At 37.4% G+C, this 20,276-nt stretch overlaps 3 protein-coding genes and 1 long non-coding RNA gene across 4 annotated transcripts; 2 read left to right on the plus strand and 2 right to left on the minus strand.

Annotated features, from left to right (window-relative positions):
- Positions 1 to 863: 863 nt before the first annotated feature.
- On the plus strand, positions 864 to 2,984 carry LOC147473659 (transcription factor TCP7-like). The gene has a single exon (XM_086587163.1). The coding sequence runs from the start codon at positions 1,261 to 1,263 to the stop codon at positions 2,014 to 2,016; it is 756 nt and encodes a 251-aa protein (XP_086443289.1). The 5' UTR covers positions 864 to 1,260; the 3' UTR covers positions 2,017 to 2,984.
- Positions 2,985 to 4,855: 1,871 nt separating this feature from the next.
- LOC147473660 (uncharacterized) lies at positions 4,856 to 6,370 on the plus strand. Its single transcript, XR_015210340.1, has 2 exons — positions 4,856 to 5,509; positions 6,134 to 6,370. It is a non-coding gene; the product is annotated as an uncharacterized LOC147473660 (long non-coding RNA).
- Positions 6,371 to 6,625: 255 nt separating this feature from the next.
- LOC147473661 (microtubule-associated protein 70-2-like) lies at positions 6,626 to 11,467 on the minus strand. The gene is made up of 11 exons (XM_086587137.1): positions 10,734 to 11,467; positions 10,553 to 10,638; positions 9,922 to 9,987; positions 9,654 to 9,824; positions 9,392 to 9,562; positions 9,148 to 9,303; positions 8,889 to 9,035; positions 8,708 to 8,779; positions 8,078 to 8,617; positions 7,803 to 7,993; positions 6,626 to 7,168 (listed from the first exon to the last, which is right to left on the minus strand). The coding sequence occupies exons 1-11, from the start codon at positions 10,981 to 10,983 to the stop codon at positions 7,129 to 7,131; spliced, it is 1,890 nt and encodes a 629-aa protein (XP_086443263.1). The 5' UTR covers positions 10,984 to 11,467; the 3' UTR covers positions 6,626 to 7,128.
- DL1C (DYNAMIN-like 1C) lies at positions 11,413 to 20,105 on the minus strand. The gene is made up of 16 exons (XM_086587138.1): positions 19,611 to 20,105; positions 19,407 to 19,470; positions 19,223 to 19,330; positions 19,017 to 19,118; positions 18,042 to 18,092; positions 17,888 to 17,949; positions 17,073 to 17,163; positions 16,893 to 16,957; positions 16,526 to 16,720; positions 16,306 to 16,425; positions 16,147 to 16,217; positions 15,018 to 15,243; positions 13,721 to 13,771; positions 12,199 to 12,427; positions 11,944 to 12,083; positions 11,413 to 11,760 (listed from the first exon to the last, which is right to left on the minus strand). The coding sequence occupies exons 1-16, from the start codon at positions 19,740 to 19,742 to the stop codon at positions 11,635 to 11,637; spliced, it is 1,833 nt and encodes a 610-aa protein (XP_086443264.1). The 5' UTR covers positions 19,743 to 20,105; the 3' UTR covers positions 11,413 to 11,634.
- Positions 20,106 to 20,276: the final 171 nt, after the last annotated feature.

Raw genomic sequence — 20,276 nt, forward strand, 5'->3', positions numbered from 1 at the left:
TCCACTTTTACCAAGGGGAGGAGAATTGGATGCTTCTTCTCTACTTCCCATCTTCTCTATTCGCAATTGATCATTCGATCACAAAATTCAAACAATGAATTACGTTCGACTTGATTCCAGTTCGTTAGGAACTGGATACGTAGTCAGTTCGATCGGTCGAACTCAATCACAACATCATTCTCCCCAAATTTTCTACACACGTAAGGTCGCCCAATTCAAACATGTACAATCTTAACGGCTGCATTTTTGCAATGCCAAAACTCTCCATATATTTCACTAAGATAGATACTTTTGAAATGTACTTTGCACGTGGTTATTTCTAGATGGGGCCACTCCCCACTCACTAAACAACAAATCAATGAAAAATACTTGTAGTTATAGTTTTGCCCCAACTAACTCATAAAATAGTTTAATTGTTTGTGTGATAAACCTCATAGGCAAAATTGTCAAAAAAAAAAAAAAAAAAAAGTTGACCATGCAAAAAAGGACAAAATCACCTAGGCACACAATTTTCAAACTAATAAAAATATACCTAAATAAAATAGGGCGGCAGTATTTACATTGACACTCCTTTGGCAAAATAGTTGAAAAATAATAGTTATTTCCTATATATCTTTTGAAACCTTGATACGGCACCGACCGAATTGCCGTGAGTTCTCACATTCCACGACAGTGAGTTATCGTGGGTTCTGATATCTCACCACGGTAACACACTGTCGTGAGCGGAATATCAAACTAATGATTACAAAATTTAGTTCTTAAATAATCAGTGGAATAGAGTCGAAAGTACTAGTTAGTCGACATGATTAAAACATGAAGAGAAAGTATGAGGTCGAAAAGGAGGCTATAGGAACAAGAGAGTCCAAGAAGAGGCCCAAATTAGTGTCACAGGTGTGTTACATGTGAGGAGGAGGAGGGATGATGTTAACAGTGTGCAAGGGGGGAGAAAAAAAAATTTGATAAAGAAAATAGAAAATGAGAGGAGGTCGTAATCAAAGTCCAACTGGGGTAAAGAAAAGAGTGGAACCCACCACCCATGTGCCCTTCCCTCTGTCTCCACCAGCTCCTGCGCCTCAATGATTAGCTCTCCCCCCAAACACTTGTTCACACTCTCTCTTTCTCTCTCTCCTCTAACTGTCCAACGCCACACCCAGCTCATCATCTTACCTCCCCAAAACCTACTCTTTTTTTTTTTTTTTTTTTTTTTTTTTTTTTGTAGACACACCACAAAACACGGCGGCGACCAAAACGAAAACATACATGTCTACCGAGGGTGTGAGTAACGGGATGGAACAGCAACAGACAAGTACGAACGGGGTGAAAAAAGCGCCGTCAAAAGACCGTCACAGTAAAGTAGACGGACGCGGAAGGCGTATACGTATGCCGATCATTTGCGCAGCGAGAGTGTTTCAGTTGACTCGAGAACTGGGTCACAAATCAGACGGTCAGACAATTGAGTGGCTCCTCCGCCAAGCCGAGCCGTCAATCATAGCAGCTACTGGTACTGGGACTACACCGGCTAGCTTCTCAGCTGTTTCACTCTCCGTCAGAACTTCATCTACTCCTTCTCTTTCTGCTTCACTCGATCACAAGCCATCACCTCATAATAATAATTCAATCATTTCTCCCACTACTACTAATACTACTGCTGCAGTTTCTGCTGCCGCTGCTTCTATGTTAGGGCCTACACCGTTTCTGCTCGGAAAGCGCCTTCGTTCTGATGATGATTCAGACGAAGGTGCTACTGCGGCGACGGGTGGTGGCTTTTGGGCTTTACCTGCCCGAGCGGATTTTGGACAGGTTTGGAGCTTTGCTGCTGGACCTGAAATGGTAGTGCCTGCACAGCATCAGCAGTCTATTTCAGCAAGGTTTGGTCAGCAGCAGTCCATGGGTGAGGCAGCGTCGGCTGCTAGGCTTGGTAATTATTTTCCTATTGCACAGGGGCATCTTAATCTACTTGCTTCTTTATCTGGGGCACCTCCATCTTCGGCCAGAAGAGACGATGAGCCTCGTTGATTATTGCCCTCTATGTCTGTGTTTGTCATTGTGTGCGAAATTTAGAGTTAGCCCCTTACTCTTTTTTTTTTTTTTTTTTTAAATTTTATTATTTCCTGGTGAAGGTTTAGGGTTTGTGGATTTGGAATGAATTTTATTTAGGTTTTCATTAGAGTACCACTTGTCTCTCTCACTTCATTTTATCTCATTGGTCAAAGTTAGAGTTTTTTTTTTTTTTAATATGATTTTAGTGTGGGGGTTTTGCTGGAGATGAAACACCAAGTGTGAGAAACCACGAAAAGTGTATCTGCTGCTGTTGCCACTTATATGAACAGAAATGACGGATGAAGAATGGAATTTCTTAAATGTTGTTTTGTTGCATTTGAGCGGATATCCTCCTTAGTGATGTTAATATTCAGATTTCAGCCTTAGTTTTGGAATGAGGATGCTTGATTATGATTCATAGTGGCTTGGTACTCTGTTTATGTACTGGGAAGATACTCTATTCAGCAATTTGATGGAGAGAAGAAACTGTGATGCCTTGGATTGGAAAGTGGAGTATATTCCTGCAATATTCACAAAGTTAATTTATTATACTGAGCATTTGTTCACACTCTGGTGAGGAAGCGTTTGGGATTAGGACGCACAATTCAAGCTAAAAGCCTCGCTTAGCTATCATGATGGAGGACACAGGTTAACGGGCTACTTCAGGCTATAAAAGAAGAAACAACTTCACTTGGAATTCTTTTGTTTCAGTGAGTTCAGGATAAGTCTTCTCTGTGACTGGTTATTCCACTCTCTTTCGGGAACACACTTGTTTTTTTGGGCAAGCTCCTTGCATTGGTAATCATGTCTGTAAGATCTCTATTTATATCATCTGTTTTTGTAGGGAATTTTTTGGATTTAGCATGAAAATAATGGGCTTTGCTGTATGTAATGGATTGTTTGGGGTGTATGCAGTGTGAATAAAGTATGTTTGGTTCAGTTAACCTATGTATGTGGTGTGCTTTTTGAAACTAGTGTGCAAAATTACTTCATTCTGTTGCCTGGTACAGCTTTACCCAGATTGTTCCCTGATTATTTTACACTCTTACTTCAAACGTATGGCAATCCATAATCCAAGCATATTGTTGTTGAACTGCTGTAAAAGTATAGACAGTAGATGATTTCTCACGCCTCAGTGGAACAAGTTAATGAGCTTCAGTATTGACTACTCACTTTCCGTGGCAGAGATACTGAGGAATGAATCCAATCAGAGTAATGGTATCGATACATTTGTGAATGAATGCCACTTTTGTCTTGTCTATATACCAATAGACCTTCATTTTCAAGAGTTCAGATGCAAGCTTATAGCTTAGAGATGTAGAGCAAGGTGAACTGAACCAATAGCTGGGATCTGCTCCTATTAATTGCTCAATTCCAATGGGTGTGATGGGTCCAAAAAGTTTTTACGCCGGTGGAAATCAATAGCCCTCTAGAAGAAGGTATTTGTTGTGTACTGCAGCTTGCCTCGGCCAAGATTTTACTTTTCATTTGGTTGGACACAGTTTGCCTTTTAATCTGGTTTAACTCCAAACACAATTGGGCATTTACTATTTCAATAGTAAGCCTAGAAACTTCTAAATGTTAATGTTTTCAGACCAACAAACAATGAACTGTGATCAGGACTCGGGAGTTGGAAATCCTTGAAGTTTTGACCAGTGAACAACTTCTGGGCTTCCAAAAAGTTTATGCGGATTTTTGGACATTCCAATGAAATTGATTCTAATGGAGTCACTTTATGACTAATAACTACTTCAGAACCGAGCTGAAAAAGGTTGATGAAAGGTTTAATGAGCAAGGTTTTTTAGTTAGATTCTTATAGGATTTGAAATTTAAGTAGTTTAACCATAGATCTCAAAAATTTATTGTTACAAAAATATTTATGAAAAGAAGTAGAAATTATTGTATACGTATTAACTCAAGTTTCTAAAAACAAATTCTAATTATATACTACATTGAAATTTATAGTCAATTTTCATCACAAAAAAAGAAACAAAACTTTTGTCATTAGATACAATTATTAGAAAGAAAATAACATAATATACAACCTAATTTTTTCAAAAGCCTCCCCCCCCAACCCAAAACAAATAGACGTTTTGTCCTCAAAGTGTGAAGTGTGAAAACAAATAGACATTTTGTCCTCAAAGTGTGTGTGAAGAGAGATAATGAAAGACATTATCTGATAAACGCAGCAAAAATTCGATATAAACTCTGCAACAAAAATTTATAGTAATACTAACAATAAAAGTAAAAAAAAAAAATGATTATAATAACACAAAATACAACATTCTTAAGTTTCTTAAACAACATAAAAGGGAGCTCAGTAGGTAGATTCTAGTTTTCAGCAACAGTTGACTGAAACTCAGAGTGCATAATCTAGAAATTACAAAACCGACTTCTTACCATGTGCGACAAGGTGAGCATAATAGGGCAGTGGTCTGAGTAATCCCCATTTGTTAAGAATACCACAGTGGGGATGAGTGGAGGTGTTCAACTTGTTTGCCCAGTGAATATTAACCAAACACCTATCGAGCTTCGAGCACTTTCTAGTAAGACCATCTCCATTATTAGTCCATGCATGCATGTGTAGAAACTAGAAACAATATGTAGCTTGATGGTCATACAATCCGGAAAAATTATGCTCCCAGTTTGGGCAGCATGTTTTCATAATCAACTCATACTTATCTCTTCTAACCTTAGTTTTCAACAACCCAAATCAACTCATACTTATCTCTTCTAACCTTAGTTTTCAACAACCCAAAACGAGTTAACTTGTTTGCTATTATAAAGCTATATATTAAGGTCTCTAGCTTTATTTAAGTTATTCAATGGCCTTATATTCCATATACATACTTTAGCCTTTAATCAAAAACTGAAATTAGTGACCTTTGTTCTTCTTCCCAGTTCCTCTTGGCCGGCCCACTTTCTTCTTACCAGTGTTACTGAGTTGTTGGTGAGCCTGCATATGCCCACTTTGTTCCTCATCCCTATGACCATCGTTTCTATTCCTCTTATGCTGAGCTTGTGATCTTGTTTCCACTGCTGGAGCATTCATAGATGAAGTGTTTTTATCCCCAAATAATTCCTCCTCAACATCTGACAAGTCATGCATCTTCAAGTTCATCTCCTTCTTCTACCAACTGAGCATACACATTCTGTTGTAAAGAATAGTTTACCTCACTCTCATTAGTTACAGTAACTACAAATTCCAAACTTGACGTTTCCCCTATACTTTCTGAGGCTGAATGAGTACACAACACCCTACCAGGAGACAAAAGGTGGATTTGACTCGTAACACAATATTTTCTTGAGGAACTTCCATGTTAGGCATTGTGGAGTCTATGGATTCGACACTCACAGGCTGGATGAAAGGAACCATTTCCCACCCTGTAGGCCTGTACCATTAGTTTCTCCATCTGGGATTCAAGTGTGCACACTCACCATATTTCCACTAATGGCTTCTGCTACTGAGGTAAGATCCTCTGGTTAAAAGTTCCTTTCTGTGCCACCTGCAGCTCCTCGAGCTACTTCACCTTGATTGTTAGTTCTAGTGTTTATGCCAGTAGCTTCCCTGTTTTGAGGTGGTCTTTTGTTGCACTTGGCTGTAGAATGCCCAAATCTTTTGCAATGAACACAAAACGAGGGCTTCCATGGGTATTCCACCCCCACTACCACTTCTCTTCCTCCAACCTTAAGCTTAACTGTAGGATGGAATTCGTGGCTGACAGTGTAGGACCAAAGTTATAAAAAAGAAAAGTGCGTGTGACTTGCAATTTTAGAAACAAGAAGGACATTACATTTTCTCGTAAGCCACTAAGGCGTTAAACCATTTGAAAGTCTTGTTGAATGACATTTTAGTCTTTGAGTAATATGAACATACCCTCAGCCTCAGGGGTATGTAAGTATGTTCCCATAGTAGAATGGTCTTCAGGCGCGCCTCAAGGTGTAAATCATTTACTTAAGTTCTATTGCTATATCTTGATAAATTTCTTGAGTACACCTTGAAGGCATGTTAAAATTTGTTAGTCAGGCAAACAGGTTAGCTCAATCTTGTGTAGGTGATACTACAGATAATTCTTTACATCTTTCTGTGCAGATAGAACCTCATGATTATGGAGGAAAAATTCCATGCCATTATCCAGTTCAACAATATGTTGATGGATATTGACAGAGGCATACAGGGATCTCTTTAGGTTACTCTAAGCAGGTGAGCCTGAGGGAAGAACAATTTCAACAGAAATGGCATCTCTCATTATAGTTTAACATCGAATCATACAGGTGAATTTTAAGAGATTCAGACAGAATCTAACGATATGCAAGTCAAAGACTCAAAGGCTTCTGTGTGCTCTCAAAGATGGTTTTCACAACTTGTTACAATCTAAAAGAGCAACAATTGCACATAATAGTGTGAACTTAGTAATAAAGTAGGAGAGAAATGCAAGTCTAGCATTTACGTACTACTGGTCAAACATGACGCAATACCATGAAGCAAGTATGATTGTTAAATTTAAATCCAGAAAGATACAGGAGCAACCCTAGTGTTTCGGATGTATTTATTTAAATTTAGCAGAGACGTTAACATGTGGCATTCAAATTAAACAAGATAACATATCATATCCTTTTGGAGGTTGAATCCGTTGAATCACATAAAATTTTGATTATCAACGCCAAAAAAACCTAAACAGAATTACACAATCATGAAAGCTCTGACCTTGATCTGATTAAAAAATATTCACAACCTTGAGAAAGCAAACGAACACACTAACTGCAAATTACAGAGTGAATAAAATGACAATAATATCCTATACAACAACCAAGCAAACTCAAAGAAATCATTCCAAAAAGGTTAGCCATCTGCAACATGCCAACATCCTTTCAGTTCTTGCTGATTAGCAGCACAGGGAAATATTCATTTCGTAACAGACAGACTTCTCCATCATTTGAATTCGGCTTTCTAACTTTTTCTACTGCAGGTCATCGGCATATGGCTTGTGATCTTAAAATCAATCATCATGAAATAAAAAGCAGAAAAGAAGGGAACAAAGGCCTATGTGAATGACTCGCCACTGCTTCTAGACTAGGGGCTGTTCGTCATTGGACATTACGCAGGGACCCATTCCGGGAGAGACTTCTGCAGAAATGCAACTAACAAGGTCAGACTCTGAGAGAGGCTAATTTTTATTCAGGCAGTTAGGAAGACTACAGAACAATTTTAGAACTACTACGAGAAAACAATGAAATTCCAGGTCCAGGCAACCAAACAAGTGCAACACACGTAATGGAGAATTGGAGATGAATATGATGTTCAAAGCCAGAAAATAATCAAACTTTCATTAACTGTCATTTTGCAATGAAAACTCATCAAGACCATGCAGTCACACCATTCCCCATTAATTAAAGTTGGTTTGAAACCACATGCAAGAAAGGCCATGAAGGAATAAGAGCAAGAAGAACAAGAAGCGATTTAACAAACAGATCCACATCTGAATATCTAATCATACTTTAAAGAAGCACTTCAGATGTCATAATATTAGTAGTATGGAATTCATGTTTCGGCCCACATACAAAACAATAAATACTGAAAACAAAAACAAAAACAATAAAAGAATCTTTATGTTGAAAGCATATGATCGATGACCATTACCAGAATAGTTCTAAGCAGAAGCACAAAAGCTCTGCTGTTAAAAGAAATGTCACAACTTAAATGAAGAAGCAACAAAAGAATTTGTCCAAAATACAAGGAATTGCACACATACTATACATACCTTCCTGGATTCATTTGAGAACTGCTTACGACCTTGGAACTACCACTTCCAAGTCGCTTAGCCCTACTTTCATGATCTTTCTCGACACGCATGGCTGCTACCTCCTTCTCCATTACAGCCACTTCCCTTCTCATCTTTTTGGCCTCCACCTCCATTGCTTTGGTCAACGTATCAACCTTCTTTGCTAACATCTGAATCAAATTAAACTCGTATATGATGTCAGAATTACATATTACAAACACAACATACTAGGATAGATGAAACAAAGTAATGACCTCAATGGCGTCGTCCTTGTCTTTGAGACTTTGATCCTTCTCATGACCTGCTTTCCTCAAAGCAATTACTTCTTTTTGGAGCATGTCATATAACACTCCAGAGACAGAGTCCTCTGTCTCCGTGTTGGAAGATTCATTCAGTTTCTCTTCATTGCTTCCTTTCCATGTATCATTTGCCTCAACATCTCTGGTCGCATCAATGGATTTATTGAATAAATAGTTTGAACCTATCCTATTTGAAAGGACTTTACCCCTGTCTAATGATCGTGTACCTCCATCAAAAGACTTTGAGCTCCCTTTGGCATGCTTCAATACTAAACTAGTGCCAGAGGAAATTGAAGGTCTCAACTGAGATGAAGGTGTTCTCTTGGGTAAAAATCCATTAGAAGTAAACTTAGACATGTTATCTGCTCCACCTAAGGATTGTCGACGTGAAGGTCCATTGCTTGCACTTCTCCCCTCTGAATTAGTGCGACTAAGACTGGTTGAGGAGCCTCTCAATCCTTCTTCTACTACTTTAAGTCTGAGTTGATGTTTTTCCTAATTAGAAGGACAAGAACTCAATTAATTAGTAATACAGAACTAATTACTGATGCTGCTTTAAACATTAAGTGTAAAACCAAATATTACTTTTAACTGCGCTTCAGATTTTGCTGTTCGCTCTGCAATGGCAAGTTTGTCTCGAAGTTGATTCATTTCTCCCTGAAGCGTTAACAGGTTTTGTTCAAGTATAGCACAGCAAAGGAAAAATTGGACTTTGAAAATTTAGTCAAACAAATGAAATACAAATGACAAAACCATAAACATAAACCTGTAAAAATCTTCGATCTTCAAGCCATTGTTTTACAGGCATGACTTTATCATTCGCGTCTTTCCACTCATTAGCTACTACTACAGCAACCCTATTTGCAGTGACCTTGGCACGAGCCAGTTCCCTATCAAGGGTTTTTCGTTCGTCCTGTGGAACAATAAGCAATAGTAAGATTAAAAAGAGCAGTACACAATGTCTTCAAGACAAATAGAATAAAGGAACTCCTTGGGCCAATATCTATAGATCAAAGCAGCATTACATTCATCTCCTGAACTTTCCGTTGGTAATCCCTCACAGCATTTGCAGCCGCACCGCCAGCAAGAACAGCCTCTTCCAGTTCCCGTACAGTTTGGCTCAGTTTTTCCACCTCTGCAACCTTTTGCCGGTGCATTTTGTCTAAAATCTTGTTCTCCTCCTAGTTGATTCAACCAAATGGGGGAGACAAAAGTTATAACCCATTTATAGACAACATGAAAAATTCAAAGCTACTTCTTATGGAATACCTGGCAGATTTCAATTTGTTTCATCAACTCTTGGTTCTTATTTTGAAGATCATCCACCATTGAGGCTTTTGCCAAAGCAACTTGAACAGTTCTCTCGGCTTCAAGTAATGCTGCTTCTTTAGATTTGGTAAGGCGGTCTAATGCCTTGTTGTCATCCTGCAGCTTTGCTATCTGAAATGGAAGATAAGGGTAAGTTTCCTATTGGGAGTTTCTGAAGTAGTTTTTATACTACAAGAGAAATGAAAAAAAAGAACTACATTACCTCTTGTCTGGCAAGCTTGAGCTCGGCCTCCAATGGTGCAAGAATAGCTTCGATTGGTGGCATGTCATCGTCCTTTTGAGCAGCATGAACTCTTCGTAGTGTAGCCTCCGCCGCAAACTGAGCAGCCATTGAGGCCTTTTTCTCATCGTTGATTTTCTTAATCTCAAGATTCTACAAAGCATTTTCATATATCAATCTTGGTGACAAGGCACAAAGGAGAAGCAAAATTCTGACATTATACGTAAGTTCCAGGAGCTCCATTCAATACCTTGCTCTCTAAAGAAGATTCAGTCAACTTAAGCTTCTCATCCACCTTTGCCAATTCTTCAGAAAACTGTAACAGAGGCCACCATAACAATGGTGAGATTGATTTTATACATATGCTGAAAACTGCAATCATTTTGAAGTGTAGATAACCGCTATGAACAACGTCATAGATATTCCAACTAATTTTTTTGAAAGAAGCAGTTCATTCCATGAAAAGATAAAACCGGAATCTGTTAAAAAAGAGAAACTATATCTGCTAGCTGACTCACTATATAGGATGTGCATGAGTAAAACTAAGTAAGACTTTACGGGCAACTGTGAGATGATGGCTATTTATGACTCTAGCTATTAATGGGTCCAGTACCAAAATTATTACAAATGTATATATGATCCAATTTTGTCCTATATTGAATGACTTGGGAGAGAGATGAACACCAAGACATCCTCAAAGCCTAATATGCAACATAATTAATTTTAATTTATTAGGCAATGTTTTACTTTATCCAATGGCGCCAAACGATATGATTAATACATATTAGGAAAAGATATAGATCCGCAATCTCACAAATACTAATAGCAAAATGACTAAATAATGGACAAATAAAGTGGGAAAGTAAATCAAAGTAAGTTACCTCTTCGACGGCCTTTTCTCTGAGGCGTTCGGACAACCTCAACGCCTTGATCTCCGCCTGTGCTTCTCCCAATTCCCTATCTTTATCTGCAAAAATTTAAAAAAAATAAAAAAATATAAAAATATAATCTTTATGTGCAGAAATCTAGATTTTAAAGAAGCAGATCAAATGGCATTCCCACCTCTGACTTCATTTTCCAAGCGATTGAGCTCAACTTTGACCGGATCCGAGCCGTGTAATAGATTTATAAAGTCATTATTATCAGCATCCATACTCTGGCGAGCCGAAGCTCGCCTTCTGGAAGGCTTGGCTTCTTTGATAGAACCGGAAACAGTCAAATGATTGGGCTTGTTTCCGGGCTCATTTGAACGAAGTAAGCCACCATTGGTTCCACAGATCCAGTCTTGAGTATCAACATCATGGTCTGCCATGATCTCAATGTAACTCTGTGTGTGTGTGTGTGTGCTTTTCTCTCACATTCAAATCTGGATTTGAAGTAAAGATGGAATCTTTAAGGGGTTACTGAGTCGTAAAGCTACTCCCTGGTGCTATTTCTGCTGCTGCTGCTGCTTCAAAGACAAGCTATCAATATCTTCTTCACACATTCTCTCTCACTTTGTTTTGTTTGAACTTGAAGCTGCTTTAAAAATGAAAATGAGGATTAACACAAAAAGAGAATTAAAAAAAAACCAGTTTGAAACAGGAAAGGCCTGTTTTTTTAGCTGTTAAACTACTACTGTTTGTGAATAAAAAAGAGCTCACTATCCTTCCAGGACAAACGATATCTGATTTTTTTGAAATTTCTCGATATTCTACCAATTATTGCTGAAACTTATTACTCCATTTGAATGAGAGAGTCATTTTGGAAACTAACTTTTCAAGACATAAACTCAAATTTGTAAGAATGCTTCAAGTGTTGAATCAAATGAACAAATCAAATAAAGGAATGAACAAATCATAACACATTATCCTGTGGCAAGACAGAAAAATCTAGTAGCTCTCCGGACTCCAGTCTATCTGAGATAGATATATATGTGGCTGGACTAGTTAGCTCATTGAAAAATTTGTATGCATGCATGCTCTCATTTCCATGCCACAGAGTCAATTTCATCTCTAGCTGATTTGTACAATGCAAGCCTATTAGCTATGGTTTCCCTTTTCTCCATCAGTGCTGGGTCTTCATCTAACATTGTGGATAGCTGCTTCTTCTGAAAAAAGTATACAAGATTCTATCAGATATCATCTTTCAGCAAATGTCAAAAACAGTTTGAATTGGTTTACTATGTCTCTAAGCCCAGCCAACTTGAGAATCAGTTCAGAAGCATCAACTGTTGCTAATTTGGGCACAGTGGGGTTCGGGGAAAAAATGAAAATAAAATCAGATAGAGTACCTCCCTCCTTCCAACTTGAGAATAAAAGTAATTGAGCAGGGCCCTCTTGGCCTCACGAACTTGACAGTAAACAACAGCTTTGGGGATGGTATTCCTCAGTGTATCACAAATCATACCAACATAAGCTGAGACATTAGATCCTAAAAGCAGATGATGCCACATTAGTTGTAGGAACAATTGATCTCATATGACATCAAAAGTGCTTTGTGTCACAAAGCATTGCATTATAAGGAAAAGCCAAAAGATCATGCATACCAATTCTGCGGTAGTGGCTGTCAGCATACCGATCCATATTTGGGGCAGAAGGATTGGAGCCTTTTTCTGGATCAAGAGGAAGCTTCCGGAAGAACTCAACTGTCAAATAACTAGACTCCATCTCCACCAGCCGTAGAACTGTTTTTCTGCTATCTTCACGAAATTTTTCCAAGGATTCCCCTGCTGCAGCTGCAATGTCAGCTTGAAGAGATGGGAATCGCTTCAATTCCTACAACAGTAAAAGCGTAATAAGAAAGGCAAATAGTTAAAATTTTAAATTGAATTGTTGAGCAGTTATAAATCACATTAGATAGTAACAAGGTGCTCACTTAATGGAATACAGTTAATAAACTGGATAAATGGAATCAGAAATTTGTGTACCCGATATAGATTGCCCACACCCTTTATTTTCTACTGTATGCTTAAGTGCACACATATGCATGTTCTGATTTCTACTTAAAATATGAGTATTCGAATAGTCTTGACCTCAAATTGAACCCAAGAGTAGATATACATAACTAGACCAATATCCTGCTTTCATCGATACAATTTGACATTACCAAGACCAACCATGGGACCAAATTAATCCCGTTTGCTAACTGCCCAGTACAAGACACTCGTACGGAACGACTTTAAAAACCTATAAGTGTATTTCCAAAACTCATGCTTTGAGATTCAATCACTTGCTCTGATCGATACTTACAGTCATGCGAGGGAAGTCATGCATAGAAATTGATTTCATAGTAGTCACATATTGACTCAAGTGTCGGTCCAGACAATAATTCTGAACAGGATGTTCAAGATGCTAGTTGAACGCAGAAAGGGGTATATGCTAAACTGAGTTGTTTATTTATACTTCTATTATGAGTTTGAATGGTCTTGACCTCAAATTGAACCCAAGAGTAGATATACATAACTAGACCAAGATCATACGTTCATCGATACAATTTGACATCACTGAGACCAACTGAGGTCAACTTCCGCACCTAGTAAAACATTAAGTTACATGGACACAGATACGAAGTGTCTGACACGGCAAACTATCAAAAATTGGGTATATCACATACAATATGTGCTCGTGACGTGTCTGACACGGACAAGTGGATACATATCCGACTCGGATTATTTTTAAAATATGGCGTACCCATGTAACATAGGTAAAACTAGATCCATGGTTCATACAAAAACTTTTAAAGAGGAATGACAAGCTAATAAAGTAATAAGTAGTGACTTATGATTTACATAACAGAGAGAATACTCATTCCTTTTTTTTTTCCTAAATGAAGTAAAAAGGGTACCATAAGAGAACCATGTACGGTAGTCTAATAAAGTAATAAGTAGTGACATATGATTTCCATAAGAGAGAGAGAATACTCATTCCTTTTTTTTTTCCTAAATGAAGTAAAAAGGGTACCACAACAGAACCATGTACTTATAGTCTATGACTGCAAAAGTAGATTGTGACAATCACATAAAGAGCTTCACCAAAGTATACGTAAGTCTATAACGAAAGGTCACTCACCTGTGTCTCAGCAATAGATTTTCGAACAAGTTCTTTCAGAACGAAATGTACCTGGAAACAAATAGCTTCTCAATCAGGAAATAATTTTTCTCAATCGGTAAAGTGAAATTCAATTAATAGTGTAAATAAAGTAATATACATCCATATGAGAGGGGAATAACATGCATTTGCATTGTATGAAGACACCCCAACTACGTTGGCAACCCATAGCCCTCTCATCATGTGCCATCCACATCTTGTTCCAGTTGCAAGGTACTAGGTAGAGCGATACACCAATACAAATCCAATTACATTATAATCAAAATACGAAATCGTGGAACTTGATATTTGGAAAGTAGGAAATCCTGATGCCCAATCAAAGTGTTTCTTTCACCTCAAGGATGATGCATTTTAGGTCCCTCTACTCATTCTCAAAGATCCTCCTATTCCTTTCATTCGAAAAGACCCATAGGTTTTCCTTCGTAAATAAAATGGCCTTTGGAATATGATCAACTAACCATCTAGCCTACACCCAAAGACGGTATCCAAAATTTGATTCCCAATGAGACTTTGATTCTCTAAATTTTCTTTTTCAATCAACAATCATTCGATTCTCTAAACTAATAATACTTTGCTAAAAATGATGGAAAACACCATCACTACTGTTAGGAGACCAATAATTTCCCTTCCACCTTATTATTGCAACACATCAACTGGTAAGTGTAACCTAGGCCTCTCCAAGCACAGAAAGAACCTCTCTAAACCAGCCTCTATTTGGTCCTCTAATTTCACCCTCCTGAAAAAAATTCCTAAACAACTTAGGCATTTATGAAGGACTTCGAGAGTAAATTATTGTTGCAGCCGTAACTTGTAGTTATGCTTGACTGCTCTAAAAGTGTATCATGCATTGGGTGATTTGGGTCAGCCAGTAAAGGCGTTTCGTTTGTGTGTTAGTCCCACAGTCAAGCCCCACAAACTCTGGGTTCCAAATTTCTAAAGCCAAAAAAGCAAAATGATTGTTTTAAAGGTTATGCATAAAAAGAAAAAGAAAAAGAAAAAGCATTCAGCGAAAGAATTTTTGAACCAGCTGCCATTTTCAAGTTAGAGCATTACTGCCAACTATGCATAACTAGTACTACGGTACCCTTAATTTTGACCATGACAAAAGCCCTAAGCCCCTTTGAGCAACCTGCACTCGATTGGGACTAAAAAATATGTTTTGGCCTTCCATTTTGCAGGTCTTGCAATGGAGATACCCTCCTTGCCAAATAAAAACAGATTAGCAGATAATACATAAAAACAAAAGTTTGAGCATTACGGCATCAACTGAGGCTTCAGCTGGACCCTTGAAGAAGCTGAGAGAACTATCAATAAGCCTCCTGTATCCTTGTTCCGGGGCAATTAAATGGGGCTGATATCCATCTGCTTCTGAAACAACCTTTCTCACATTTGACAAAGAAAGATGGCGATCGAAAGGGAGTTTTTTTAAAGCCGCTGGCAGTTGATTGTCAAACACCAGATATATTCGATCTCCACCAGGTCGCCTAAAGAGGAAAAATAGCATCGTTAGTTCTACAAAGAGAGAGAAATGAAAACTTGAAATCTGAAACAACCAAAGTTGTCTTTGGGTGAATTTTACCAATCTGTCATAAAATACATATTAACTTCATGCACGAAATCTAAACATCAACTTAGAAGCTCAGAAGGATGTTATAGCCATGACTGTAACTGAATAATGTGATTATTTCCTCTCACTACCTTAAGTTTGGTGTCGGTATTAGGAAACAGATGTAAGGCATGAGATAATTGTACAAGTATTGAGTACCAAGAACCATGTTAACTTGTTTGTTGACTTTGTTCCAACAACACAGGTAAACGAAGGAGAACAAGGACCAACCAAAAGTAGACTTTTGAACCACACGAGACCATAGACACATTCCAATGTGTATGTTTTATTTATTTGTTTTCGCTAAACAGCATCAAACTTATTGAGTACCACTTTATGTATTCTTATGAAGAGAGATATTTACAATAACACTGACCAATAAATCAATGAGCCATCGCTAAAACAGTACCTCCAGAGATCAAGCACTGTTTTGCTATTACATATTTATTAAGCTTTCTTATAAATCCCTAATTTCAAAATAGAAACTTGCTAACCAATTATTTGAAAAATGTAGATCTATTCATAGTATGAAGACGAGATAAGTTTCTTTGATAATGATTTTTCTTTTCTTTTTCTTTTTTCTTTTTTTGCAATGCCAAATGCTTGGTTATTGTACCAACACACTATAAACCCAAGATTTTCTTTCCATCTTTTTCTCTTCTCTTCTCTCATTTCTCATGTGTTAATCTATTTATTGGGGGGTTTCCAAGCACTTAAAGCAAGACCTGCAAAGCTGCAACTCAGAATGTCGATAAATGAACATAAATGTTGACGTATTTACCCTCCATCAAGGTGCTCCTTAAACACGCGGTCAAAGGCACGACACATCTCTAAAATTGTGTAAAGCTGGGCCTGCACATTTTAGAAATTACCCCATTCAAGATTACATAATACTCAATAAGTGGGTAGTGCAATTATTTTACAGGTTTTCAGTTGTTACCCCTGCATCTACTCCAATAGGCCTTCCAAGACGGTCCAGCTCTGCTTCAAGCTCATCAATTGTCTTGTTGATTAAAGCAATGATACTTGGTATGCGTTGCCTGATGACGGCCTCAAGGTGCTGACGGAAAACTTGAACACGTTAAAAAGGAATTCCACATTATAACAAAGTGCATAAAGAACAGCAATGAGGCAGAAACAAGGAAATAACTAGAGCCTACCTTGGATAACAGTTTTGCAAGATACTCTGAACCCATTTTATTTGCCACGTGTCCATATTCAGGGCTACTTTGGAAATATTCTCGTTCCCTTCGTCGGGCAGCAATCATATCGACATTCTTATTGATATCAGCTTGTGAACGGTTAACAATTCCAACCCAAGGATGCTGGAGTCTGTATGATCTTCCTTCAAGAACCTTAAAAACATTCGTCACATAAGTAATCCATGCTAATGCAAATTTCTATAAAATTAGACACACTGATCACTATTAAGAGTACAGAAGAAAGAAGGTACATTGAGATCTTACGATTTAAAAGAAAGTATAAGTTTGATAATCTCATAATTGTAAACAATTTTCAACAACTTACATCCACAGCATTGGTGCCCTTGTCCATCAGATCAAGCTTTGTCAACACTCCAAAGGTTCGTTCCCCTAAACCAGGAACAAAAACAAATTGTGAACTAATTGTGGTCGAAGTGAGCCAACACAATGGAAGGGGCAAAACAATCCACCCTTATCTAAAGGGTCCGTAGAACTTTCTACGTACCAGAAGGATCAACTTCTTTTGCAAGCCTTATAGCATCTGAAGTGGCAATATCTTGATTGGCAGGAGAGATAGCCAATATAATACAGTTAGGCTACAAAACCAGAACAAACTATTAATTCCTCAGCAAACAAACAAATATGAGAATTTTCAGAATCAACCAACACGGATGTGTTAAAACTATGAATTTTGTAGAAAAGAAGAAAATTACAAGATCTACCACAATTTGGACTTCAATTTTTCAATGAAAACCAAAAGCACGTACATCAGCATAGTAGAATACAGCTGAAATCAGTAGACATTTAGACGAAACCCAGATAACCCAGTAAACATTTTGCAGTAGGAAACTAGGAACTATAAGGGACATTCTTCAAGTAAAGTACAGGAGTCTAATAAAGATTAAAGAAAATAATCATATCCGGTCAACTAAGTAAAGCATTTCAAAGTCTTCATCATGCGCTATGATAGGTAGAACCAAACCATCATTTCCAATGTGTACTTGAGATTACCAAAAAGAGAATGTTAATTTGGTAAATTTTACCGCATTAGAAAGCAAGCTCATGTTTAACAACATCATCTTCCAAAAGATAGTATATGTAATATATGGGTCGGAATAATTGCAAATAATTAGACACCATCACAATTCCGAATCAGGTTACAAGGTTAGTACTAGGTGTCTTGATTGTCCTTTTGGGTGCTAGACAGTCCTATACCTTTAGGAAGAAGAGTAACTTGATGCAAAATGAACACTGGAAAAGAAGATGATAGGCAGATTGAAAATTTGAGTAAAGATACCATGAATAACATGGTATTCTCACCTTTTCAACATATGAACGAACCATATTATCAATATCTTCAACAATGCTGTCTGGTTGTCCCTCTGAAAAGGCCATAGTTGTTGCTAGTTAGTACTAACAAAATATGTATCACTTACACTCAGATAAAACCAAAAGATTGCTGATTGGAACTTACCTGTGGCAACCTTTGTCATTCCAGGTAGATCTATGAGTGTCAAGTTCACAACTGAAAATAGGAATAAAATAATTGATTGGTAATAATAATAATAAATATATCTTAGATTGTTCAAGGAGCTTGGGAGATGCTATTTAAGGAAAATAAAAGTTGTGTCCTCCGTATAAAGAGAGCTATAACAAGCTTACACAACCAAGTGAACCAACCATTCATTGAAAAAAGAAAGACAACCAATTATTATTATTATTAAACTCCCCTGAGTGTATTGCTGTTGTAACTGGTCACTCCAACTGTTAAATCAACATTCTGCTCCATCCATAACCAAGCTAATCATTCATGAATATCTACTGCTCAATGTCTTGACTTTTTATGGATACAGAAACTAGGTCTCAAGGACCATGAGTAACTAAGGCTCATTTTGAACCATACAGTATCAATGGATATGGCTTACATGCTCGGAATTGGGCCCAGCACTCAGTCGTTCCGAGAGTCCCCCATGAGCTCAAAGAACTGGTCAGATGAAGAGGTTTCTTTTATGTACTTATTTATTTATTCTTAATTGACTCAAAAAATCCAAATAAACACGAAAAAACGGTCACTACCAAAACAAAAGGCATATATGAAATTTCTAGTTATTCTCAACTTATGTATTTACTCCGCCTGGTATTTGAATCTCATGTAACTAACGTCTGTGCGTCGTACTTGAAATCTAATGCTTTGATCTTCCAATCATATCAACTGGAAGATAACAATCATTTTTCAGAAACAAAATGCAGCATAGTAAACTACCAATTACTTATACAAATAGCTAGCATAATAGCTACTAGGTAATCGACCAAAGTTGATTCAACTGAAAATGCAGACAATAAAACAGTTGTTTATATATGCAAGTAACATGGAGGAATCTGCTTACACGTTAAGCAAAATTGTAAGCACGACATAATGCAGTTGCAAGTAAATATGTGAAAAGCTAACCATTTGGAGAGTATATGCTTAGATGAATTGGTTTATTAGAAATGTGTTTGGACTTCCCGGTCAAGCGATCAGTTTCTTCTGAGATCTCCCTACGAACGTCAGCTGAAAAAAAAAAATAAAAAAGGCCATTGCTCAGGCAAAAATGACTCGTATTAGCATTCAATTGGTGTAAGTGTAAATGCAATGCAGAAAAGAATCTTTAGTACCAAAATCACTGAACTTCTTCCCAGGGGCATGGAGAAACTCGCCATACTCAGCTTGTCCAGCTTCAGTTTTGTGCAATTGCAAAACTAAAGGCCGTCTCGTAACGATACCTTTAGGAGACATTAATGGATCAGATCATAGAAAAATGTATATATCGATTTAAGAAATTAAAAAAAAAAAGGTTACCCGATCCACGAGGTAGAAAATCTCTTCCAACAACGCTTTCCAATACGGAAGATTTACCAGAACTCTAATAGAAATTTAAAAAAAAACGATCTTTAATAAAAAAATGATCTTTACTGGAACTCCAATACGGAAGATTTGCATGAATTAATAAAAAAACGAGACAGAGACAAAGAAAGAGAGAAATGGGAAAATGAAAAGAGACACCTGTCCTCCAACGACGGCAACGGAAGGGAGAGCTTCCCAAAGAGACATGCCTTCCCCACCATGATCTCCTAAAACGGTGCAAGCTCTCTGTATTCTGTTCACAAGTCCTATCAAGCTCTCCATTGTAGCCATTCCGATTCCGATTCCGATTCCGATTCCGATTCCGATTACGTGGTACACAAGGCTTCCGTTTTTTTTTTTTATTGTATGCAAATATATATATATATACACAAGTTCAAAATCGGTCAAAATGACATTTACTGGTTTTTTGAAAATGCATCTTTATTTACCGTCTAAACGTAAAAATCGAAAAATTCACTTTTGCATTGGGCAAATGTTTTGATAAAAAAAAATAAAAACAAACCCACGTTTAAAATTTTTACAAAAACCGATAAATCAAAATATCGAGGCGGAATGAAACATTTCGGATATGAATCCAACATCCCCTCCAAAATTCACAACTCAATCCACTATCATAGTGGTTGAAGATTTCACCTTCGTTTTGACTTGGGAAAATAGTCACCGCCATATTCACTTTTGCATTGGGCAAATGTTTTGATAAAAAAAAAGTAAATAAAGTCACAAACCCACTATATCCACCTGCATTGGGAATGCTCTAACTAGTCCAGGATACAAGACTTTCTTGATTGGATTGTTATTGGACTG

The sequence above is a fragment of the Coptis chinensis genome, unplaced genomic scaffold, assembly GCF_015680905.1.
Source record: "Coptis chinensis isolate HL-2020 unplaced genomic scaffold, ASM1568090v1 utg1955_pilon_pilon, whole genome shotgun sequence".
NCBI classification, from domain to species: domain Eukaryota; kingdom Viridiplantae; phylum Streptophyta; class Magnoliopsida; order Ranunculales; family Ranunculaceae; genus Coptis; species Coptis chinensis.